Source organism: Phoca vitulina, unplaced genomic scaffold (assembly GCF_004348235.1).
Source record: "Phoca vitulina isolate PV1807 unplaced genomic scaffold, GSC_HSeal_1.0 scaffold40, whole genome shotgun sequence".
Taxonomy (NCBI): Eukaryota; Metazoa; Chordata; class Mammalia; order Carnivora; family Phocidae; genus Phoca; species Phoca vitulina.
Window position 1 is genome coordinate 22,663,281 of NW_022589743.1, and position 20,973 is coordinate 22,684,253.

The following is a 20,973-nucleotide window of genomic DNA, read 5'->3' on the forward strand; positions in this document are numbered from 1 at the left end:
GGGTTAGAGGGAGAAGCAGGCTCCTCGCCGAGCAGGGAGCCTGATGCGGGACTCGATCCAGGGACTCCAGGATCATGACCTGAGCCGAAGGCAGTCGCTTAACCAACTGAGCCACCCAGGCGCCCCCCACTGTCTTTGTTTTGATTTTAATCCTGCAACAACACTACAAGGCAGAAAGGGTTGGTATGAATTGTCTAAAGTCATGTAGCCCGTGTTCGAACCTAGGTCTTCGAATTCAGTCTTTGCCCCCTCCTCTAGAGCATTCAGAGACTTGGCAGTTGGGGCCAAGGCAACAGGTGACAGCACATCATCTAGTTCCAGCACCTGCCTGGCACCGACTCCACCTGCTCACACATTCCTCATTAAAGGTCACGTCATGTGCCCAGGGGCTGCTTATGAGGTATTCTGTATCTTTAAATCAAAGAGACGTCATGTGTTCCGGGTGCATGAATTTAGAAGACAGAACAGGATGGGCTGGGTATTAGTAGAGAGAGAAAGGGAACCAAAAGCACCATTTATGAGACAGACATTGGATAGTGATCTGAGAAGAGGCTTCTTTTTCCTCCAGAGTAAACAGAAAAGTCTGCCTGTATGGTGGGGACACATTCACGTTCCTGAACCTTTTGCTGATACGAGATATTCTTACAGCTTGATATTACCTGTGGCTTTTTCTCAGAAACAAAAGCTAGAGAACTTACAGAGTGAAAAATATGGTAGGGAAAGAGGGTTGTTTTGGTTTATGGGATGTATTTTTTTAAACCATCAAATCACAACCAAGTTCAAAGAGCAGAAGCATATGCTTCTGAGGAAGTGTCCTCTGCTAAGGAGTCCAGAAGAAGCCTGTCTGCCTCTGGGCTGAGGAGAGAAGGCAACGTACTGACCAGTCAGACTTCTCTGGAGAAGTCCCTGGACCAGTAGGAACGATCCAGACGAGCCTGAGAACACACACAATTCTGCCAGGTCTCTAACAATGGACAGGAGACGAAAGATTTAGATGTCACCCAAGGGTCTATTTTCCCACTGAAACTCAATGACCTCCCTGACACCTCTCTGTCACTGCTCCTGTTTCAGGCAAAGCTTGCTTTTTGATCTCCTCAAAAGCTCACACTCTTTCTTGGCCTCCTTCCTCAGACCTACCGGAAGCATGCTCCACATGCCAAGCGCTACCCTCTTTTCAGCTACCCTTTCTCTGGCTGGCCTCCCACTTCCTTTCCAAAAGAGTCATGACCTTTCCTAAAACTCCATTCCCTCTTGAAAACTCACTAAGGAGCCTTCACAGTTCCAATCACTCACCATCTACCTTGCAATTTATCCCCTACATTATTTTGCACTTATTCTTGTGTTTATGTTTTACTTATTCTTATAATAGATTACAAACACCATATATGGAGCGAGATTTACAAGCTCAACTGTCCCAGCTTCCGTCGTCCCGTCTCCTCACTGCACCTAGCACGGAAGGGCCTGGTACTGCTGCTGAGGTGGTAGAACAGGACAGCTGGGCTGCCATTCTTTTCTAAAACCCGCCCAAGCCCTTTTCCCTTGTCCCATTTTCTGGCGGCTCCGCGGCAGCACTATTCACCCCCAAGTTCTCCCTGACGCCATGTAGTCCCCTGACTTCTCGCTAACCCCTCCCCCACCAAAGCCTCAGTGTCCTCCTATTGCCTCCCCACTGAGGGGGCCTCTCCAGTTCTTCCTCTTTCTCGGTCACCTGCCTTCTTGGAGAAATCGTCTCTTCTCTTGCCTTTCTGGGGCTACTTACCCTGTATCTTACAGTCTGAGGAGCACACCACGAATGCCACTTCTGCCCCGTCACAGCCCTCTTCAAGTCCCCTTCCTGTGTCCCTGGTGAATGCGTGTAAATTCCTTGGAGGGTCCAACATTCATTCCACCATGGTCTGCACGGTTCCCTGCATCCCATCGATAAATGTGAGGTGAAGCTATTGCTAATGGTTTTCCCTCAGCACTAGGTTTATTCACCTCCGCTGCTTTCTCTCATGAAACTAAGCCCGCCTGACGAGCCATCCATCCGGTAAGCTGGTGAGGTAGCGCAGTGCTCACACTACGATCCTGAATTCTTCAAGGTCTGAAACTGGAGGTGTGGGCAAGTTAAACAGCCCTCCTCTAGAAGGGAACTTAGTTTAAGGGGCCTTCTTGTTCTGCCTTCATTGGTCCACAGGTAACAGTAACGACGGAACGACGACAGCTAATACTTTTGCGCACTCCTTATATGCCTGGCACGGTTCTCACAACAACCCTAGGAGGGAGGTACAATTATTACCCCTATTTTATAGATCAGAAACGTACAGCTTTGGAAGGTTAAATACCACGACCAAGGTCATACAGCCAACAGGTGGGACTGCCAGGACCCAGGCGGTCTGGCACCAGTGTTTCCCCTTTATCCTTCTCAAACCAATGCAAGTACACCTTGGAGACAATCAGGTGAAAACAGTAGATCCTCCCCACAGGAGAAAGCAAGTACACGCACAAAACTCCATGTGAATGTGAGGAGATTTGTCCCTGAGACTGAGGCCTGGTCACAGGTCAAAAGGAGCTACGGTGCCATAGTTTGTCCCCTCTCACAAACGGCAGCCCTTTCCTAGTCACACACTTTGAGAGGGAAGCAACAGTCAACCTGAGAGCGCGTGCTTACTCTGTTCCACTCATGCGCACTCTTTTTCAGCCCCAGTCACACAGGCTTTTTGGTTAATAAAGATGGAGGACGAGAGGTCCCTCTGAAGGAACTCTGACACCCAGGTGATAACAGCAGCACTTTTCCATGAAAACCCCGAGGTGACATAAATTTGTATCTTGCCCCTTTCCAGAAAGTCAGAAACCTCTGCTTCTAGCTCATATAATTTTCTCTTATTTCAGTACATTCAGCTCAATATTGCCTATAATTTACATTATTTGTGCTTGATACACAAAACTGAATCTCAAACAGATCTGCAAATAATTATCTTTTATAGGTAATAAACATTTTTAGGGAAGCTGTCTCTGTCAAAGAGCCTGGGTGGCTCAGTTGCTTAAGTGTCCCACTCTTGGTCATGATCTCGTGTCCTGGGATCGAGCCCCGTGATAGGCTTGGGGAGTGTGCCTGAGAGTCTCTCCCTTTGCCCTTCCCCCAACTTGCACGTGTGCACTCTCTCTCTCAAATAATCTTTAAAAAAAAGAAAAAAAAAGAAATCTGAATCCCAATTCTATCTCTGACACAGTGCAATCCAAGTAAGTGAAAACCTCTCAGTAAGTTTCAGTTTTTCACATACCACATGGGTATGTATAATCACCCATGCTCATATCCTGAGTTACTCTACCTTGATGCCATGAGGAAAAATACAAATGCATCAGCAAATTTTGAATTCTTATAAAGATGCTATGAACTATATATACTGAGTTGATAGAAATATGGAATACTCATTAAACTCTTCAGAGCTCTTATTAAAGATTATTTATTTATTTATTTGACAGAGAGAGAGACAGCAAGAGAGGGAACACAAGCAGGGGGGAGTGGGAGAGGGAGAAACAGACTCCCCGCTGAGAAGGGAGCCTGATGCGGGACTCGATCCCAGGACCCTGGGATCATGACCTGAGCCGAAGGCAGACGCTTAACGACTGAGCCACCCAGGCACTCCTAAACTCTTCAGAGTTCTGTGGCAGCATACAGTTTGAAACATGCTTTTATACATTATTTCATTTGATGGCTATATACAAACTGTAGGACCTCATAAGGAAACAGAAATTATCCATGTTACTGATAGAGTAATTGAAACTATACAGAGTTAAATTACTGTCCAGGATCTATAATCAAAAAAGTAGTAACTGTCTCTCCTGGTTCCACAATATAACATTAGATGAAGGATATGATGACTTTTTTGCCTAGATATCCAAAATCATATGGAATAGTTTGGCTGGTAAGGTTAGTTTTCAGGAAGCAACAGAAGTCCAGATATAATCTGAATCAGCCACATAAATTTCTTTCCAGAATAATCTCTAATATGTCAAAGTCTCTTTGATGGAAATCAAGACTCTCTTTTAGGAGGAAGTCTAGGAATTTCACTAAAATTAAATCAGGAACAGAGAGGCTATTTGTAAGAAAAGATGAAGAATGTGGGTTAAAAACAATTTTAAATGTTGATGTATCTGAAAGGCACAAAAGCAATTTGAAAAATGAAAAATCTTGGTTCAAAATAAAAACTAGGAGAGACAAAAATTTTCAAAGAAATGTTTTCTGGGGCACCTGGCTGGCTCAGTTGGTACAGCATGCAACTCTTGATCTTGGGGTTGTGAGTTCAAGCCCCACCTTGGGTGTAGAGATTACTTAAAAAAATAAAATCTTAAAAAAAAAAAAAAAGAAATATTTTCTTTCAGTGACCACTGCAGATTTAGAAAATAATATCCTCCCTACCTTCACTTTAAGGTTGTATTATTTAGCATATTAAGAAACTAGACTTAATGGACATGAAGAACTCTGTCACGATAATTCCATGTTCAGAGCTGTGCTATATCAGACTTTAAAACTAGAATATATCTCATGATTAAGTGAACCAAGCATAAAGAAGTCAAGTTCCATAATAAAAATGGTTCATAAGGAAGACCATCCAAGAATTCAATTTATTGACTCTCAGAAACACTTTGTTATATGCATGCCAGAATTTGATAATTATTGAAGTTGGGTGATGGGCACATGGGAGTTCCTTAATACTATTCTGTTTACTTCACAGATGCTTGAAATTATCCATGATAAAAAGTTAAGGAAAAAAAACCCCAACATATTATAAAGCAGCATGGACACAATAATTGTGGGAAATAATAGGTGGCTAGGGTTTTTTACTTGCCCAACTCACAATGTGCTATATTTGAACATAAACTTTCACCAGGTACCCCATCCCTCCCTCCTTCTTCAGATTCCCAGCCATAAATGGTGCTCCATGAGCCCCTTCTCCTGGCATGGGACATGTATGAGGTTTCTAGACCCTTTATAGTTTTATATGTTCCCTCCACCACTAGTTTCTGATCACCAAAGATCATGAACTGATTTGTTATTCCATGAGTGGAGTAGATGCTACTAGACAGAGAAGCTGAGAGGAAGCAGAGTTTCGTGGTTAAGAAAATAGGCTCTAGTGTCACTGTCTGAATTATAATTCTGGCTCAATCACTTACTAGCTAGATGACCTACAGGTTATCTTGGCTTAAAGAGTATGCTCTTTTCAGGTGAATTTCTAAGAGAGAGAAGCACTAAAGGTAATTTCCTCTATTTTAAATTCTTAAATGTTTTACAAACTATTTTACTCTAATAAGCCTACCAACTTTTCAAAATGAAAGACAATGGAACAAGTCCCAAGGTCTGTTCCCTCCTCCAGTTGTGAAATCCACTTTTTTTTTTTGAAGATTTTATTTATTTGACAGAGAGAGAGAGAGAGAGCACAAGTAGGCAGAGCGGCAGGGGGGGGGGGGGGGGGGAGCAGGCTCTCTGCTGAGCAGGGAGCCCGAAGCAGGGCTCAATCCCAGGACCCCGGGATCATGACCTGAGCCGAAGGCAGCCACTTAACCGAATGAGCCACCCAGGTGCCCTATCCACCTTTTTTTTTTTTTTTTTTAAGATTTTTATTTTTTTTAAGTAATCTCTACATCTAATGTGGGGCTTGAACTCACAACCCCGAGATCAAGAGTCAGAGCTCTATTGACTGAGCCAGCCAGGCACCCCTCCATTTCTGATATGATCCATAAACGTACAAAATGCACAGCCAAGGGGCGCCTGGGTGGCTCAGTCGTTGAGTGTCTGCCTTCGGCTCAGGTCATGATCCCAGGGTCCTGGGATCGAGTCCCGCATCGGGCTCCCTGATCCGCAGGAAGCCTGCTTCTCCCTCTCCCACTCCCCCTGCTTGTGTTCCCTCTCTGGCTATGTCTCTCTCTGTCAAATAAATAAATAAAATCTTAAAAAAAAAAAAAATGCACAGCCAAGTATTTTAAGAAGCAGGTGAAAAAAGAAAGCCATGTTGCTAATACAGCATGTTAGATATGTATCCACTTTTCAGTCCAGCTAAGAATACTGGAATTCACCAACAGGAAGTAACCCACTGGGCCCAGTAAGACAAGAATTAATTCCTCCTTTTATGTCTCAGAAGGTACTTTTGTCCATTTTGGTAAACAGGTTATTCGATTTACTTAGTCATCTCTGTGTAAGAAAGGCCATGAACATGACCAATGGGGAAGACCAAAGGCAGGCCTGGGCAGAGGGCAAGGGCAGCATGCGTGTTTGTATCTGCTGTGTTTATATCTAGCTTGTATCATCAACACCGCTTTTTCAGAAACCATCAATCTTAACAGGCAGAAATCCCAAAGAGAACAGTAACAAACTGTTAACAATGTTATCTACAGAAACAAAACCCTAGCACTGCTGTTTAAGACTGTTTTGTCCCCCGAGAGAGCACAAACACGTTCGGCCTCACACACGCTGGCCAGTGCCCACCAGGCTGACAGGAGGGCCTCGCTGGGGTGAAGACCTATCGTCAGCATAATAACATACTACACATACTCAGGTCGGGCCAAGTGTGCTAATTAAGTTAGATCTTTCCTTCTTTCCCGTTAAGTAAAAAGGAACATTGCTAAGGGGCGCCTGGGTGGCTCAGTCAGTTAAGCGCACATCTCTTGATTTTGGCTCAGGTCATGATCTCAGGGTCGTGAGATAGAGCCCCAAGCCCCACGTCGGGCTCCGTGCTGGACGTGGAGCCCGCTTAAGATTCTTTCTCCCTCTCCCTTTGCCCCCCCCCAATATTACTAAGAAATACACGAAAATAATTTATTTTGGCTTTAAATGAACTATTCCCCACCCCCACTCAGCTCATATCTTTTAGTTCTCTACTGAAATGCTTTGCTCAGTCATTCAAGAACAACAAAAAAGTTAGTTTAACCTTAACTAGATAGCTGAAGATTTCACCAAGGATTACAGGCAGATCACAGGAATCAAGACCTCAGCTCTCTCAGCATAATGGAATTAGTAAGTCAGCAAAAACAAAACTTTTAAAGAGGTACAGTTGAATGGGAAAAAAAATAACAAAGTGACCCAGAATCCTCTTTAAGAGTAGGTATTTAGGGGTGCGCCTTGGTGGCGCAGCTGGTTAAGCTTCCAACTCTTGGTCTCAGCTGGGGTTGTGGGACTGAGCCCCACGTCAGCTCTGTGCGTGGCATGGAGTCTGCTTGGGATTCTCTCTCCCTCTCCCTCTGCCCTTCCTCCCTGCTCTCTCGAGGTCTCTCATTCTCTCTCTCTCTCAAATAAATAAATCTAAAAAAAAAAAGAGTAGGTATTTAGGTTCAAAGTAATAAAGACAATAACTCACACTACACAAAACAGAGCATTTGCCAGACTTAACATGCGTTAAGTGGATATCACCACATAGTGTAAACCCTGATAGTTGTTTTTCTTTCTTTTTTGTAATGCAAGTGCCCGACTTAAGCTTTGATTGCCAAGGCATGGGGCAAAGATGGCTAACTCAAATAAATACATCGCCAGCCACAGGACTAGATAAAGAGCCCCAGGACTAGATAAAGAGCCCCCCACTGAGGCTCCTTTGTTTTAGAGATCCTAGTTGATTCTGATAACTGACCATTTAGGCCACTTGCTTCTTCTCTTCCCACACTTTAAGCTCCTGCTCTTATGTTTTAAATTCACCAATAAACAGTGAGCCTGTGAAACTCTAGTCTTCCACCCTCAACCCGCTTTAAAGCAGAACTCCAGGCACGTGCATGCTGTCTACCCGCAACCTCGATGTGTGGCCCCAGGTGAACTGTGTAATTTCCAGATTCTGTAAGCAATAAATCTTTATTTTTTCAAAGTTTCCTGGTTATTGCTGAAGGGCATTTTGCAATCAGAATAAAAACCACAAGGGCTGGTCAAGCCACAACACTGGTTATTGACAGGCCAACAAAAACAACAAAAAACACACTACTAATCTACAAACCGAGTGACTGTTACAGATGGAAAAATATCACGGAAGCAAGCCAACAGATCCAGGCTCATCTAAACCGTAACTGTAGTCCTTTTCCTAAACACTAACCTTTATGATAACAAACCCAATTACAGGGACCAAATTAGACCAAAAATGAAACAGAAGGTACAGAGGTTCACCTGAAGCAATCTCTTAGGTTTTAAAATGTTACAAATATCAAATCCTTCCAATTCAAGACAAGTTATTCCTTTGCACCCATTTCTTAACTACTACCAATTTGCAGATGTAACTAAATCATGAGTTATCTTGATTTTTCTGCTAAGTTTGTTAAGGTTTCTACCCTTCTCCACCTAATCCCAATGTATATTTGTCTTAAAATAAAATTCATCATATAAGGAATCACCAATTTCAAGATATACTGCACTTTAATTCATAATAGTTAATTTAACAAGCAGCCCATAACCACAGAACAATTGCAGAAATCACAGAAGGGGCACACCCAACTGATGATGAAAGAAATGCACTAACAGTGCTTGTATTTGTTTACATAGAAACAATGAGCTGCCGAGTTTCATGGCAGATCCCAGGGATGGTCAGCCAAAATCCACCAAGGATCACATTATGGGGAGATGGAAAGACTTAGAACAACAAATTAAATGGCTTCCAGGTTTTGGCCTGTGCTGCTGAATCACAGCATACTCAAGTCAAGTTCAAAACAGAGGTTAATAGACTCTTCTAAGACAGTAGTTTTCAAATATAAATGACATCAGCTCACCTCCAAACCTGCACCCCCCCCCCCACAACCTCTTACCCTTGGAAATCCTAGGGCTGACAAACACAGCTGGGAAATCACTATCTAAACGGGCAACAGGCAAAGAGTTGCTAAGATCTCTATTTTCTTTTCCTTATTTAGTAAGGACATTTCTGGCTGATCCTTGGTTGGTGGGATGTGTGCTGAAGTTTGATTCCAAATGTTTGGGTATCTCTCACAGGATTCCCTCCCTACTTCTTCTCAGTCTTCTAGCTAGTCTAGTAAGCTGTGGTTATTGCATTTTTCCTAGCCAAAATCCACTGGCTAAATGTTAAGAATATGGACTCTGGTAAGGAGCTACTACAAAATACCACAAACACACATGCATGTACATGCTCTCTCGCCCAATACTCTATGGTGGTTGCCTCTTTGGGTTTGAAATCCTAAAAATTGGGGCGCCTGGGTGGCTCAGTCGTTAAGCATCTGCCTTCGGCTCAGGTCATGATCCCAGGGTCCTGGGATCGAGCCCCGCATCGGGCTCCCGGCTCCACGGGAAGCCTGCTTCTCCCTCTCCCACTCCCCCTGCTTGTGTTCCCTCTCTCGCTGTGTCTCTCTCTGTCAAATAAATAAATAAAATATTAAAAAAAAAAGAAACCCTAAAAATTAAGGCATTAAAACACCTCAGCGGCACCTGGATGGCTCAGTTGGTTAAGCGTCTATCTTCGGCTCAGGTCATTATCCTAGAGTCCTGGGATCCAGCCCCACATCAAGTTCCCTGCTCAGTGGGGAACCTGCTTCTCCCTCTTCCCCCCCCAACTCCTTCTCTCTCTCTCTCAAATAAATAAAATCTTAAAAAACACCTTAAAAGGGTTTCATCTACTATGAAAAGTTGTCTTTAAAAAGTATGGTCTCAAAAATTTGCAAGAATATGGGGCACCTGGGTGGCTCAGTTGGTTAAGCATTTGCCTTCAGCTCAGGTCATGATCCCAGGGTCCTTGGATGGAGCTCCGTGTTGGGTTCCCTGCTCAGTGGGGAGCCTGCTTCTCCCGCTTCCTCCGCCTCCTCCCCCCTGCTCCTGTGCGTGCACGTGTGTGCTCTCTCTCTCCACCTCAAATAAATAAAATCTTTTAAAAAAATTTGCAAGAATATACCCTAAACTGTTAATCGATGGTGATCTCTGGGTGATAGGATTACTTTAAATTTTTATTTTCTTCATTTTGCTTATATATATATTTTTTACTTTTCTATAACTCATATATTACCTGTTAGCTTTTAGCCCAATTACTATAATTTCCTTATGACTTCTGCCTGGGTTTTGATATGTCAAAAGAGAACAGTTCTAAACGGTAACCAGAGCATTCCTCTGCTCTTTGGACTTCACAACTTCTAAGGAGACTCTAATAAATGGCTAAAGTTTCTTGCCAATCTCATTCTCCCACTCGGAAGGTTCTGACTTTCTAGAGAGTTAGTGCAGTACATGAAAATCCACCAAATGCTATAGAGCAAGCGTCCTGGCAAAGGAAACTCAACTTTCTTATTGGTCAAGTGGTTCTGGTACAAAGAGGTCTAGTAGGGTCAACATGGTTTGGAATGAATGCCAGCATTCAATACTGGTCTCAGAATCAACTGTGGGTTCAGGCACAACATGCTGGCCATAGGGATCATGGAGGCAAACGAGATTCTCAGATTTTCTGTAGAATAGTCTAGCTAATGGACTAATTACTGAAAAATGCTATACACTAGGGCAGCTTTTTACCCGTATCTCTTAGGAGGCAGAGAGTAGCGCAGACTCCAGTCACCCTGAGTTAGCATTACCAGACTAAGCTCACCTTTGTGGCCGTGATCTTCACCCCATGAATTCTCCACTCTCCATTTCACAAATGTACCATCCTGATTATCCTGCAAAAGAGTGGATAACAATGTATAGTCTGAAACAGATCCCTCCTGCTGAGGTGTCATATAATTTTAGCTCTTCTTCAGCCACTCAGAAGAAACAGTCTTCTCTATACAGCCATGATATACATGATCAGGGCCATATATTCTCTACTATAACTAAAGGGATACTCTAGTAGAAGTGAGGTTTAACTCTCTTGGGAGTAAAAATGCAATACATGTAACAAAACAACAAATACTATTTTCTCCTTTACATTATATTCTACACCAAAAATAAGCGTATTAAATTGCTACTTGGCTGACAATATGAAATATTAAATTACTAAAAGTGGTGAACACCATCTGAAACCAGGGACCCTTGCTTTTAATCAATCAGCATTCTCTGTAAAGGCTTCCCACTGTATTCATTTTAGAAATGACTCTAAGACCTAGTCAGAGTTTTAAAAAGAAAACAAACACATTCTCATCATACTGCCTAATTTTCTACTTAGTGGAACCAAGTAATGATACTCTCCAAATGTGCGCTTTTACTGATTCAGTTACACAAATACTGAATTTAATACAATAGAGACTGAATGGCAAAGCCAAAGTAAAAAGACTACTTTCGTAAAACAAAAGCCAGACAGTTCTACTGTTCTCCCTCTTTTATCTTCATTAATAAAATGAACTCAATTATAATCTTCTTAAAGGGACAATGACACTTAATGATAACCTTCATTCATAACCTTTACTACAGTAACACAGAGAAGGACAAGAGGAAGGCTCCATTTGGGAAGACTTTTATCTTTTACATTTACCCAGGGCATTTGCTGATGTCAAAACAACTCAAATCTTTGAGAAGAGAGCTGGCTCCTAATGATTTCATCTGTCAACTCCTACTTGCATATAACTGCATGAGTCTCATCTACATGGGATCTGATTTTTCTCTTGGCAGTTTTCTTAGATCTCAGTAATTTTCAGTCTCAGAAATAGCCAACAATCAAATCAACAAGTTTCAAACACCCTTATCCGTACTACCTCTTAATTTGGGCCCCAGGTACCTTCAAAACCACATAATTAAACTATACATTCTGGAGTTAGCCTATCAGATGTCTGTTTTGGTTTTCTACTCCCCCCATTGTAGTACATTTTTACTTTCCTTTTAAATATACTGTTAGAATCTATACCACCTAAGGTCATTTACTATAATGAGTCTGCAAATGTTTCCTCTCCTTGGCCAATGAATTTCTGCATGACCTAGACAGAGCTGTTCTCTGTGTCATCTATAATATGGAATAATACCTGGACCTCCATCATAGGGATTCCAAGAAATCAGCAACCAAGAAAGGATATCCCAGAATAGAGCTACTAGCATTTATCTTTGCATAATCATTCAAACGTAGTAAAAATTAGTATGGTAGTCAAAAACCCAAACTGGAGGGAAGAGAGAGATTTCAATATAGAATTCCAGTTATGATAATATAAATTCTGCTTTATACTATTAACATATAAAGTAGCTCCATTTCCCTGAGGAAAAAAATGGCATGTTTATAAGCCATACCAGTCAAAGAATGGAAGTTCCAGAGAAAATGACACAGTGTGTATGATTTTTATTTCTGAAAATTAGGAATATAACAGAGATGGAAAATGATAAAAAAAAAACTGAACATCTCCTGGCAATTACAGGTTTTTCATTTATTTTTGTTTTTTAATAATTCTCCAAATAATTTAAAAGTTTAACTTTAATTTAAGGAGCTTTTGTTAAAATCCAATACAGCAGGTGCAAACATATAAATATAAATATAAAAATATAAAATATAAACCACTTAGTATTTTATTCTAAGTATTTTAGTATTTTATTTACTTTAGTATTTTGTTCCTTTTTTTAATAGTATTTCATGAAAAATGCCTTCTAACACTTTGCTTGTCAAGGTAGTTATTCTGTGACTTTCCAGTAATTAGACTAGAAAACGAACATTTTTTTTTTTTGGTAGTGGTAAAGAATAGTTTTAAATTTTTTTTTCCTTTGATCCGTGAGCACAGGAGTGAAATATATACTCTACAGCCTAGAAATGGGGAAGCTTATTTGTGAAAGATAAAATTTCAGTTATTGTTTCCAACAATAGGTTCTAGAAACAGTGATATTACTATTCAGAGTATTTCATAGGAAATTCTAAATACTTTATATCCAATTTCCTGAATAGCTCTGTATAAATCCAGCAATGGGCAAGGAGTCCATAGATTACTGTTATTGACATTTTACTGCAGAAGAATCTGAATGATAAATGAAAAGAAGGTAAGTCTGAAAATATAAGTCATCAAGATATGAACACTTTCACAGCATATTTTAATTCCTTATACATAGAAGTTATCTTCTCCCCCAGGTTCTCTTGCTGACCTCTCTTCACATCAAGAACTTCCAAAGTCACAGCAGAGCTGTTACTTCCTTACTCCCTTTCAACCCAAATTCTGTTCCTCATGGAAAATTCCTATTTTTATTACCTCTGAGCATGCAGCCAAACCCCAAGTGACGCAAGTACAGTGTCTTGCTTGGAAGCTAACTTTTAACAGAAATCACATGAATGAAGCTCTGTTAGATAACAGTCTACAGGAGAATGTAGGTCCATCTGTGCAAACACTGCAGTAAGCATGCTGAGGGTCATACCTTCTCTGAGACAGCAGTGAAGGTCATGGCGTGGGTCATAAGTGACTCACCAAAAGTCAACCTCTCAGCTTTATTCATGTTCTTCAAGGAGACACCAAACACTAACTCATGATCATAGCTGTAAAAAGAATGGTAGTAAAGAATAAAGACAGTACAATCAAGGGGGAAAACTGGCTTCTGGTTGTAAAAGGAACATAAAAGAAACTGAAGGAGCTCCACAGTTCCAAATAAATATGGGCTGTAGCTCTTCAGAGAATATGGTACACATGCAGAATTTGGTCTCTCAATGGGATTTCATTCTCTATGTGCTACAAGCGTACTGAGGAAAATATGAAGTAATTAAACAAATTCCCCATCTCAAAGGCTGACAAGATGAGTTTGTATTGGTTATTTTGGCAAGAAAACCTTAAAAAAAAATCTTTTGAAGTAAGTTCTTCAAAAAATGATCTCTTCTGGGGCGCTTGGGTGGCTCAGCTGGTTAAGCGTCAACCCTTGATTTTGGCTCAGGTCATGATCTCAGGGTCGTGAGATGGAACCCCGAGCCCTGCATCAGGCTGGTGCTCGGTATGGAGACTGCGTAAGATTCTTTCTCTCCTTCTGCCCATCCCTATCCCTCCCTCTCAAAAAAAAAGTCTCTCCTGAGCTGAACCACCCAGTTCAGAAACACCCAGTTTCTGAACTCATTTAGACCACTACTGATAGTGAAATTTAAATAAATAATGTCAAAAATATTGGAGAATATTGTCAAAGTTAAAAAAATTCATGAATTCTCTCTTTCAGCAGATTTCTCTTCTCTGTTCTTAATTAATTATTTACTCAACTTTTTGTAGGTAACGGTAAGAAACCGTAAAGGGGTTTATTTTAATAGTCAAGGAATTTTGTATGATTTAGTTAGCAAATGAACCTTCACTGCCATAAACAACCAGGAGGCATGCTTTAAAGTATGCATGCAAATTAGTCCTAGTAGTCATAAAGACAAAATACATAAGGCATCAAAGTAAGAGTAGTAGTTAAGAAGGATGAAATAGCAAACAAGAAGTCTGGAAAACCTTTCATTACATCTCAAATGTACTGAGCAGATTTATACAGTAATCAATTTTTTTTTAAAGTGTTTTTCTCATATAAGATGGCTTTTTAGGAACATGCAACAGCTTCAACTTAAATATGAAGTATGATCTTAACTTCCCAGGTTACAGCATATACGTTATGTGGAGTTTATGCTATGAGTCCTCAAACTCTACAAGATGGAAAGAGAGAGACCCACCCTCAGGCCAACCTTAATCTTCGGGTGAACCTCAGCTAAGTCATTTCGTACCAAGAGTGCACTCTAACAACAACAGCCCACAGATGATTTTCTACTTTAAATTTCTCGTACTCACACATTCATGTCACTGAGGCCTAGCTTGCCACTGAAGTGTTTTCCAACATCACAGCCAAACCACACAGCCTAGAAATAGAGGAAAGAGGAAAAAAGAAAGTCAACATAAATCCTGTCTTCCTCTTACACCAAACAAGTGGAGAAGAGGTTTTTAACCCCAATGGGGAAGACACAGAAATGATACCAACCTCTCCATCTTTGATGGAGGCGGCGACCATCTTTTTCAAGAAGTCAATGGGCTGGTTGTTATATAGAGTTTTTCTTCCGCCAACCATATTGCTTAAGTAGTCCACTGTGTAAACTCTGTTGTACTTGTGCTGTGGCCGAGGGTCATTCACTAAACAAATCTATTGAGATTAATAACATGTTGATTAGAACATAAAACCAGGAACCTCAAACAAGGCTTCACCTCTCCTCTAAATTCATATGTGGGCATTAAACTCATCACTTCTGCCTGCAAGAAAAAAACATTACAAATACCTTGCTAAATAACAAAGAAACAAAAGGTGGCAAAGTCATGTGAAGAGAGATTCTTGCATAATCTAGTTAGTGCAAGGAACACACTTTGGGAGCTGCATCTACTCGTTTTTCCTACTGGCAAGAACTGCCCCAAAACTAATTCTGAATTAGTTGCATGCACTGAATAAGGCAAGATGGAGATCCCATCACTCCAAGACTCCTGTTCTCAAGTTCTAAGACAGGCTCAATTCCTGGCAACACAGCAACCAAGCTGAGATTCCACTCCTTAAACAAAGCCACTTGCTTATAAGAGGGTCAAAATGCCAAGGAAGTAAGTGGTTCTGGTCATCTTGCTAGATTGGTGGAGAAGACCTGAAGAGAGCAGGAAAAACTAGGATGGGACAGTGCTCCTTTCCATGTGAAAGTCCCCAATGAGGCCCATGGTACAGAGATGCTCTGAACTCACGGTGAGAAACACCTAATCTCCTTTTCTTGTCTTGCACCTGAGACTGATTCTGGGCCCAAATCAGGGGAGTGTGTGGGAATTAAACTGACTGCTGGCCTATAGTCAGAAGTTTCCGAAGAGGAGCACTGGGGAAAGGTGACCGATCCTCAGATGACCGACTCTATCATTAGGTACATAAAATACTTCAAGAGGAAAGGAGAAAATAGTTTGTTTAGTGTCCAGTTTGATGACCATGCATGTTAGCTCAAGAATCTTAGCCCCTTCCTTGTAGACAACAGGTATGTGAAAGTAAATAGCCAGTGGCTGCCCGTGCCAGTCTCCAACCTTATTCTCCATATTGAAGAGCGGCTTGACATGTTCCCTGTAAAACGCCAACGGTGTTATGGGGCCAATCTTCTGATAATTTTTATCTTTGTCTCGATACTCCCAGGTGAATGTCTCTGGTGGATTACCCAAACAAATGCACACCACTCGGAATATCTGGAAGAAAGAAGGGGGACAAATGAGCAATGGCTAGGGAAAAGTGTTATTTTTTACCTCTTTGTTTTCCTCAAGCTTGGGAAACACTAGGAATCAGCAGCTAATTCAGGCCAGAAGTTTCACAGGAAATCTAACATTGCTCCAAAAATTTGAAGGCTGATGTCCAGGATTTGATCAGTTGACTTGTGAGTTCATGACCATTCTGAACAATACAATTCTGAAATGTCAATATTTAGTACTTAGTATTTGCCCTGCAAATTAAACTTCTTTAGCCAAGAAACCACTCACCACTGATACCCAACAAGACCTGGGCTGCTGCTCTGCTGATTATATTTCAAGTGATAAATAATGGCGCGCATTATAAATGGATTTCCTTCCCTTTAGGCACCTAGGTTTTCCTTTGATTGTGACAGGGGTCTCCACTCATAGAAAAGACATTAACTTTTCAGTTGGAGCTTGGGTGACAATGCCTATTAGAAGTATTATTAGAACAAAAATAACTTCTAGTGGAAGGTATCATTTTTTGGGTTATGAGACCCTACCACAGTTTCTAATAATGTCACACCTTCAGGTTAGCATCATTACAATCCAAAGATATATTTTGTATTGTTTTCATCTTATAAAAAGACAAAAATAGAAGCATAGAGAAACACCTTGTATAAGGTCACAGTATGGAAAAGCTTCCTCTGCTATATCAAATTTGCTATATCTTTTAAAAATATGACATGATGAGCCTATTCTTTCTCCACCCCATAGTACCCACTCTGATCCAATTTCATCACTTACTGCCTGCATTATTTGTATTACACATTTGTATACTCCATCACATTCAAGAGAAATGGATCTTGCATTTACTTAGTGTGCCTCTTTCATGCTGGATACTACGTGTCTGCTAGGTTCTCTTCATTCTCGTAACACTCACTCAAGGTATAATTTCCCTTCCCTTTTCTCCCCCCCAAGAGAGTGAGACAAAGAAATTAAGTAAGCTACCTAAGGTCACATAGCCAATAAGTGCCAGAACCATGATCTGAAGTAAGGTCATACATTGTTTAAAAAACAAAACAAGTACCGCTCTATGGGTGGGTACAGGGTTTAAGAAAAGGGAACATTTACTGAATGTCTACTGTGTTGTACTATAATCTTTGAATACCACGTCTCTGAATCTTCTCAGCAAAAGTAGATGTTATTCCTATTTTATAGATAAGGAAACCAACATTTAAGGAAATAAGTAACTTGACTGAAGTCAGAAAATTAATAAATGACAGAATTAGGAGTTGAACTCAGATCTGATTTCAGGGCTGTTTCCATACCACCATGAATCAAGCATTTATCACTGTAACTTTCTGGGTTTCATATAACTTATCTCCTCCAAAAGACCATAAACTTCCTTTTTTTTTTTAACAGTTTATTTATTTATTTTTGTGAAAGAGAGAGAGAATGAGCAGGGGGGAGGGGCAGAGGGAGAAGCCAACTCCCTGCTGAGCAGGGAGTCCGATGTGGGACTCGATCCCAGGACCCTGGAATCATGACCTGAGCTGAAGGCAGACGCTTAACCGACTGAGCCTCTCAGGCACCTAAGACCATAAACTTCTTAAGGCTAAGGACCGGGTCATGGATATTCTGTCTCTCCTATAGCACGCAGCACTGTATCTGATCTAGATATAATAGCTGATCTGAACACTGTTCCATTCTCCACATCATTAGAGGATGAATCATTGTAGAAGCACGTTTCTTCAGTCACTTCCTTATTCAAGATTCTATAATGCTTCCCTATTACCTCCCACAACAAATCTAAACTCCAGAACCTGATTATTCTCACTTTTTTACTAAAACATAACATATATTCAATAAGTATGTAAAGTGCATTAATCTGAAATACACAGCTCAACTTTTTGCATACATACATACCCATGTAACTACCATTTAGATTAATATACAGAATATTTCCAGGGCTCCAGAGGTTCCCTGGATCCTCTGCAATCAATAACCCACACCTCCCCCAAAGTAATTACCATTTTGACTTATATAACCATTGATTAATTCTGCCTGTTCATTAATTCTGCAGTCATTCTTGGAAGCAGTGAAGCTATTTTATTTTTAAAATAATGTCCTACTAATCCTAAAAGCAGGCAAAAGGGAAAGCTCAGAGGACAAAACAAAGCTACAACCTATAAGAAACACCACTCTTTCCCCTCCTCTTCTTGGACCACCTACTCTGGAGAACTCTGTTGTCCTTAAACTAAGAGAACCCACATTCTTCCCTCACATTATGGTCCTTTCCCTTCAGAAATATCTGCTCCTGCCTTTGTTTTAGAGAAATCACCAGATAATCTATGCTTCTCTCATCCCCATCTACCACTTTCACCCTGAAAGACCACTTAAAAAGCTTAGTTTTGGGTACTCCTGGGCTGTACCTGAGTGGTTGATTTCAGAAGCCAGAACTTTCTCCAGATTAACCTTGAGGGAAATTTATTAGCTACCCCAGTCCCTATCTGACTTCCTCACTCATCAGGGAACACACATGCGAGATCTCCTAATTCTAAGTCTGCATTTGTATTTCATCAGCAAAAACTGAAATTGCTATGTATTTACTTCTCTTCATCATCCCCACTGCATTCCAGGCCTCAAAAAGCCCTGGACAGACTGGGACCTGATACCACGGTTCAACCTTATGCTCTGAACCAAAGTTAGAAAGCAAAGAACAGGACCTGACTATGACATTACACCAATAATTCAGGATAAAGAGCTTAATTCATGGGTTATTATAGAAAACAGAGCATGATTCTACTATCTTAACAGAAGCAGATTAATCAACAGAAGAGGTAATGCTTGCCTTTCCTTTTGTTATGTTCTGTTTTCCAAGAGAGAATGTTCCTTTACTTGTATTTACTACAAGGGCCTGAACAGCTGGTCCCTAAACCACCACTCTCTTAATGCTGTATCATTCTTAGGTTGGTTTCTAACACCAAAGAGGCAGGGCATCCTATTAGCAACTGTAACTGAGCTACTCTAACCATGGATTAATGAGCTGTTTGGGATTCACATGGATTAGAGAATCATTTGTATTTGTTCAGCACCAAGGTCACAAATGGCAACCTTAGGAATCTGTCATCATGAGGAGGACACTGTCACTGGTAACTATGCTCAAGACAATGTCAATGAAAGTCTACATTTAGAACACGCTTAGACAAGGAAGGTTTTATAAACTTAAATGATGGGCATTTTTTTTAAGTTTTTATTTTTTTTTATTTTTTAATTTTTTTAGATTTTATTTATTCATTTGGAACACAGAGATAGAGAGAGAGAGAGCATGAGCAGGGAGAGAGGCAGAGGCAGAGGGAGAGGGAGAAGCAGGCTCCCCGCTGAGCCAGGAGCCCGATGTGGGGCTCAATGTGGGGCTCGATGTGGGGCTCGATCCCAAGACCCTGGGATCATGACCTGAGCCGAAGGCAGACGCTTAACGGCTGAGCCACCCATGCGCCCCTTAAATTTTTATTTTAATCCCAGTTAATATACAGTGTTATATTAGTTTCAGGTGTACAATATAGTGATCCAACACTTCCATACATTATCCTGTGCTCATCATGACAAGTGCACTCCTTAATCCCCATCACCTATTTCACCCATCCCCCTCCTTTCTGGTAACCATCACATTGTTAAATGATGTGTACTACCAACTAGTATTTGTCACATGTGTATGGCCATATTGATCAGTGAGACCATTTTGATCAATTCTCAGTCAACCAAGGGTGGTTTATCCAGCTCTGCCAGGCAGTGGCCAATAAAAGGGAAAGGCTAGGGCCAGGCCCAGTGAAGATTATGACAACAAGGTGAATTTGTTTACTTTTAAACACATTTTAAATATAAATATAAATATAAATATAAATGTTTTACACTATAATTTACATAGTACCTTATTGTCCATTTGGCTCTATCTAAAGAAAAAATGTTAAATAATTTCTTCCTTTCTCTCCAAAAATGCATTAGTGGAAATTCATTTTTACTATCTAAATGGATTCTATGGTGAATCCTTTTGCAAGACAAATGCTTATGCCCTAATGCATATGTTTTATAAATCTGTATTTTTATTAAAGATGCCTATAAGGCATGAATGAGGATAAGAGTGACATCTCTTTCTCTTGAATTTTAGTAAAACTATAATTTGAAACATGTTGCTTTGTTTTATATTACTTGTTTACTGGGATTATAAATTATCCAAAGTCATTCACATTTAGGTCAGTGTGTAACACTCTGGAAAGAATATTTGGTTCCAAGCCAACTAACAATAGTTAAATGAACTCCAACTTCAAAAAAAAAACTTCCAAAGTATAATCTCCAGAAGCCCTGATACTATATCTTCTTGATAAGAGGCTCTGCTGTTCTAAAATAACATTCTCTATTCTGGAAAGTACAAAATTGACAAGAGAGCTTTGGACAGCCAAGTCTGCTCTCTGGTGGTCAACCTGGGAGTGTCACCTGCTTCTCGCAAGATGCACTTGGCATTCAGGACAAAAGAAAGATACCAGACATTGAACACAAGTCATTACACACAACTGAATAAAGTAAGGCTATAACCATATTACTCAGAATATAAGTACATATGAAAAACCACAATTAGTCCACGTGGGGAAATATATTTGTGACTTCAATTGAAATTATCCACTCCCCATCCCAGCACTTCTATCTTTCTCTCCTTTATTTTTCTCCATAGCACTTACCTTCTGACATATTATACTTTTTATATATTTTATTCATCTCTCTATTAGAAAGTAAACTATATGAAGGCAAGGATTGCTGTCTATATTGTTCACTGCTAAATCCCCAATGCCTAGCTAGACAGTACCAGGTATATGCATTAAAGAAATATTTACTGAATGAGATGACTCATAATTGTGATTTTATATTAAACTTAGTATCGGAACCAACCTGACAAAAAGTGTTAAAACAGAGCCAAGGGAG

The 20,973-nt window shown here is 40.5% G+C and overlaps 1 protein-coding gene across 1 annotated transcript in view; it reads right to left on the bottom strand.

Annotated features, from left to right (window-relative positions):
- BLMH (bleomycin hydrolase) overlaps window positions 1–20,973 on the bottom strand; it is a 46,731-nt gene that overhangs the window by 6,368 nt on the left and 19,390 nt on the right. The window contains exons 7-11 of the mRNA XM_032428743.1: window positions 15,859–16,014; window positions 14,798–14,956; window positions 14,611–14,678; window positions 13,232–13,349; window positions 10,524–10,593 (exon numbers count right to left, since the gene is read on the bottom strand). Coding sequence (XP_032284634.1) covers window positions 10,524–10,593; window positions 13,232–13,349; window positions 14,611–14,678; window positions 14,798–14,956; window positions 15,859–16,014 — 571 coding nt within the window. The remainder of the gene's footprint in view (window positions 1–10,523; window positions 10,594–13,231; window positions 13,350–14,610; window positions 14,679–14,797; window positions 14,957–15,858; window positions 16,015–20,973) is intronic.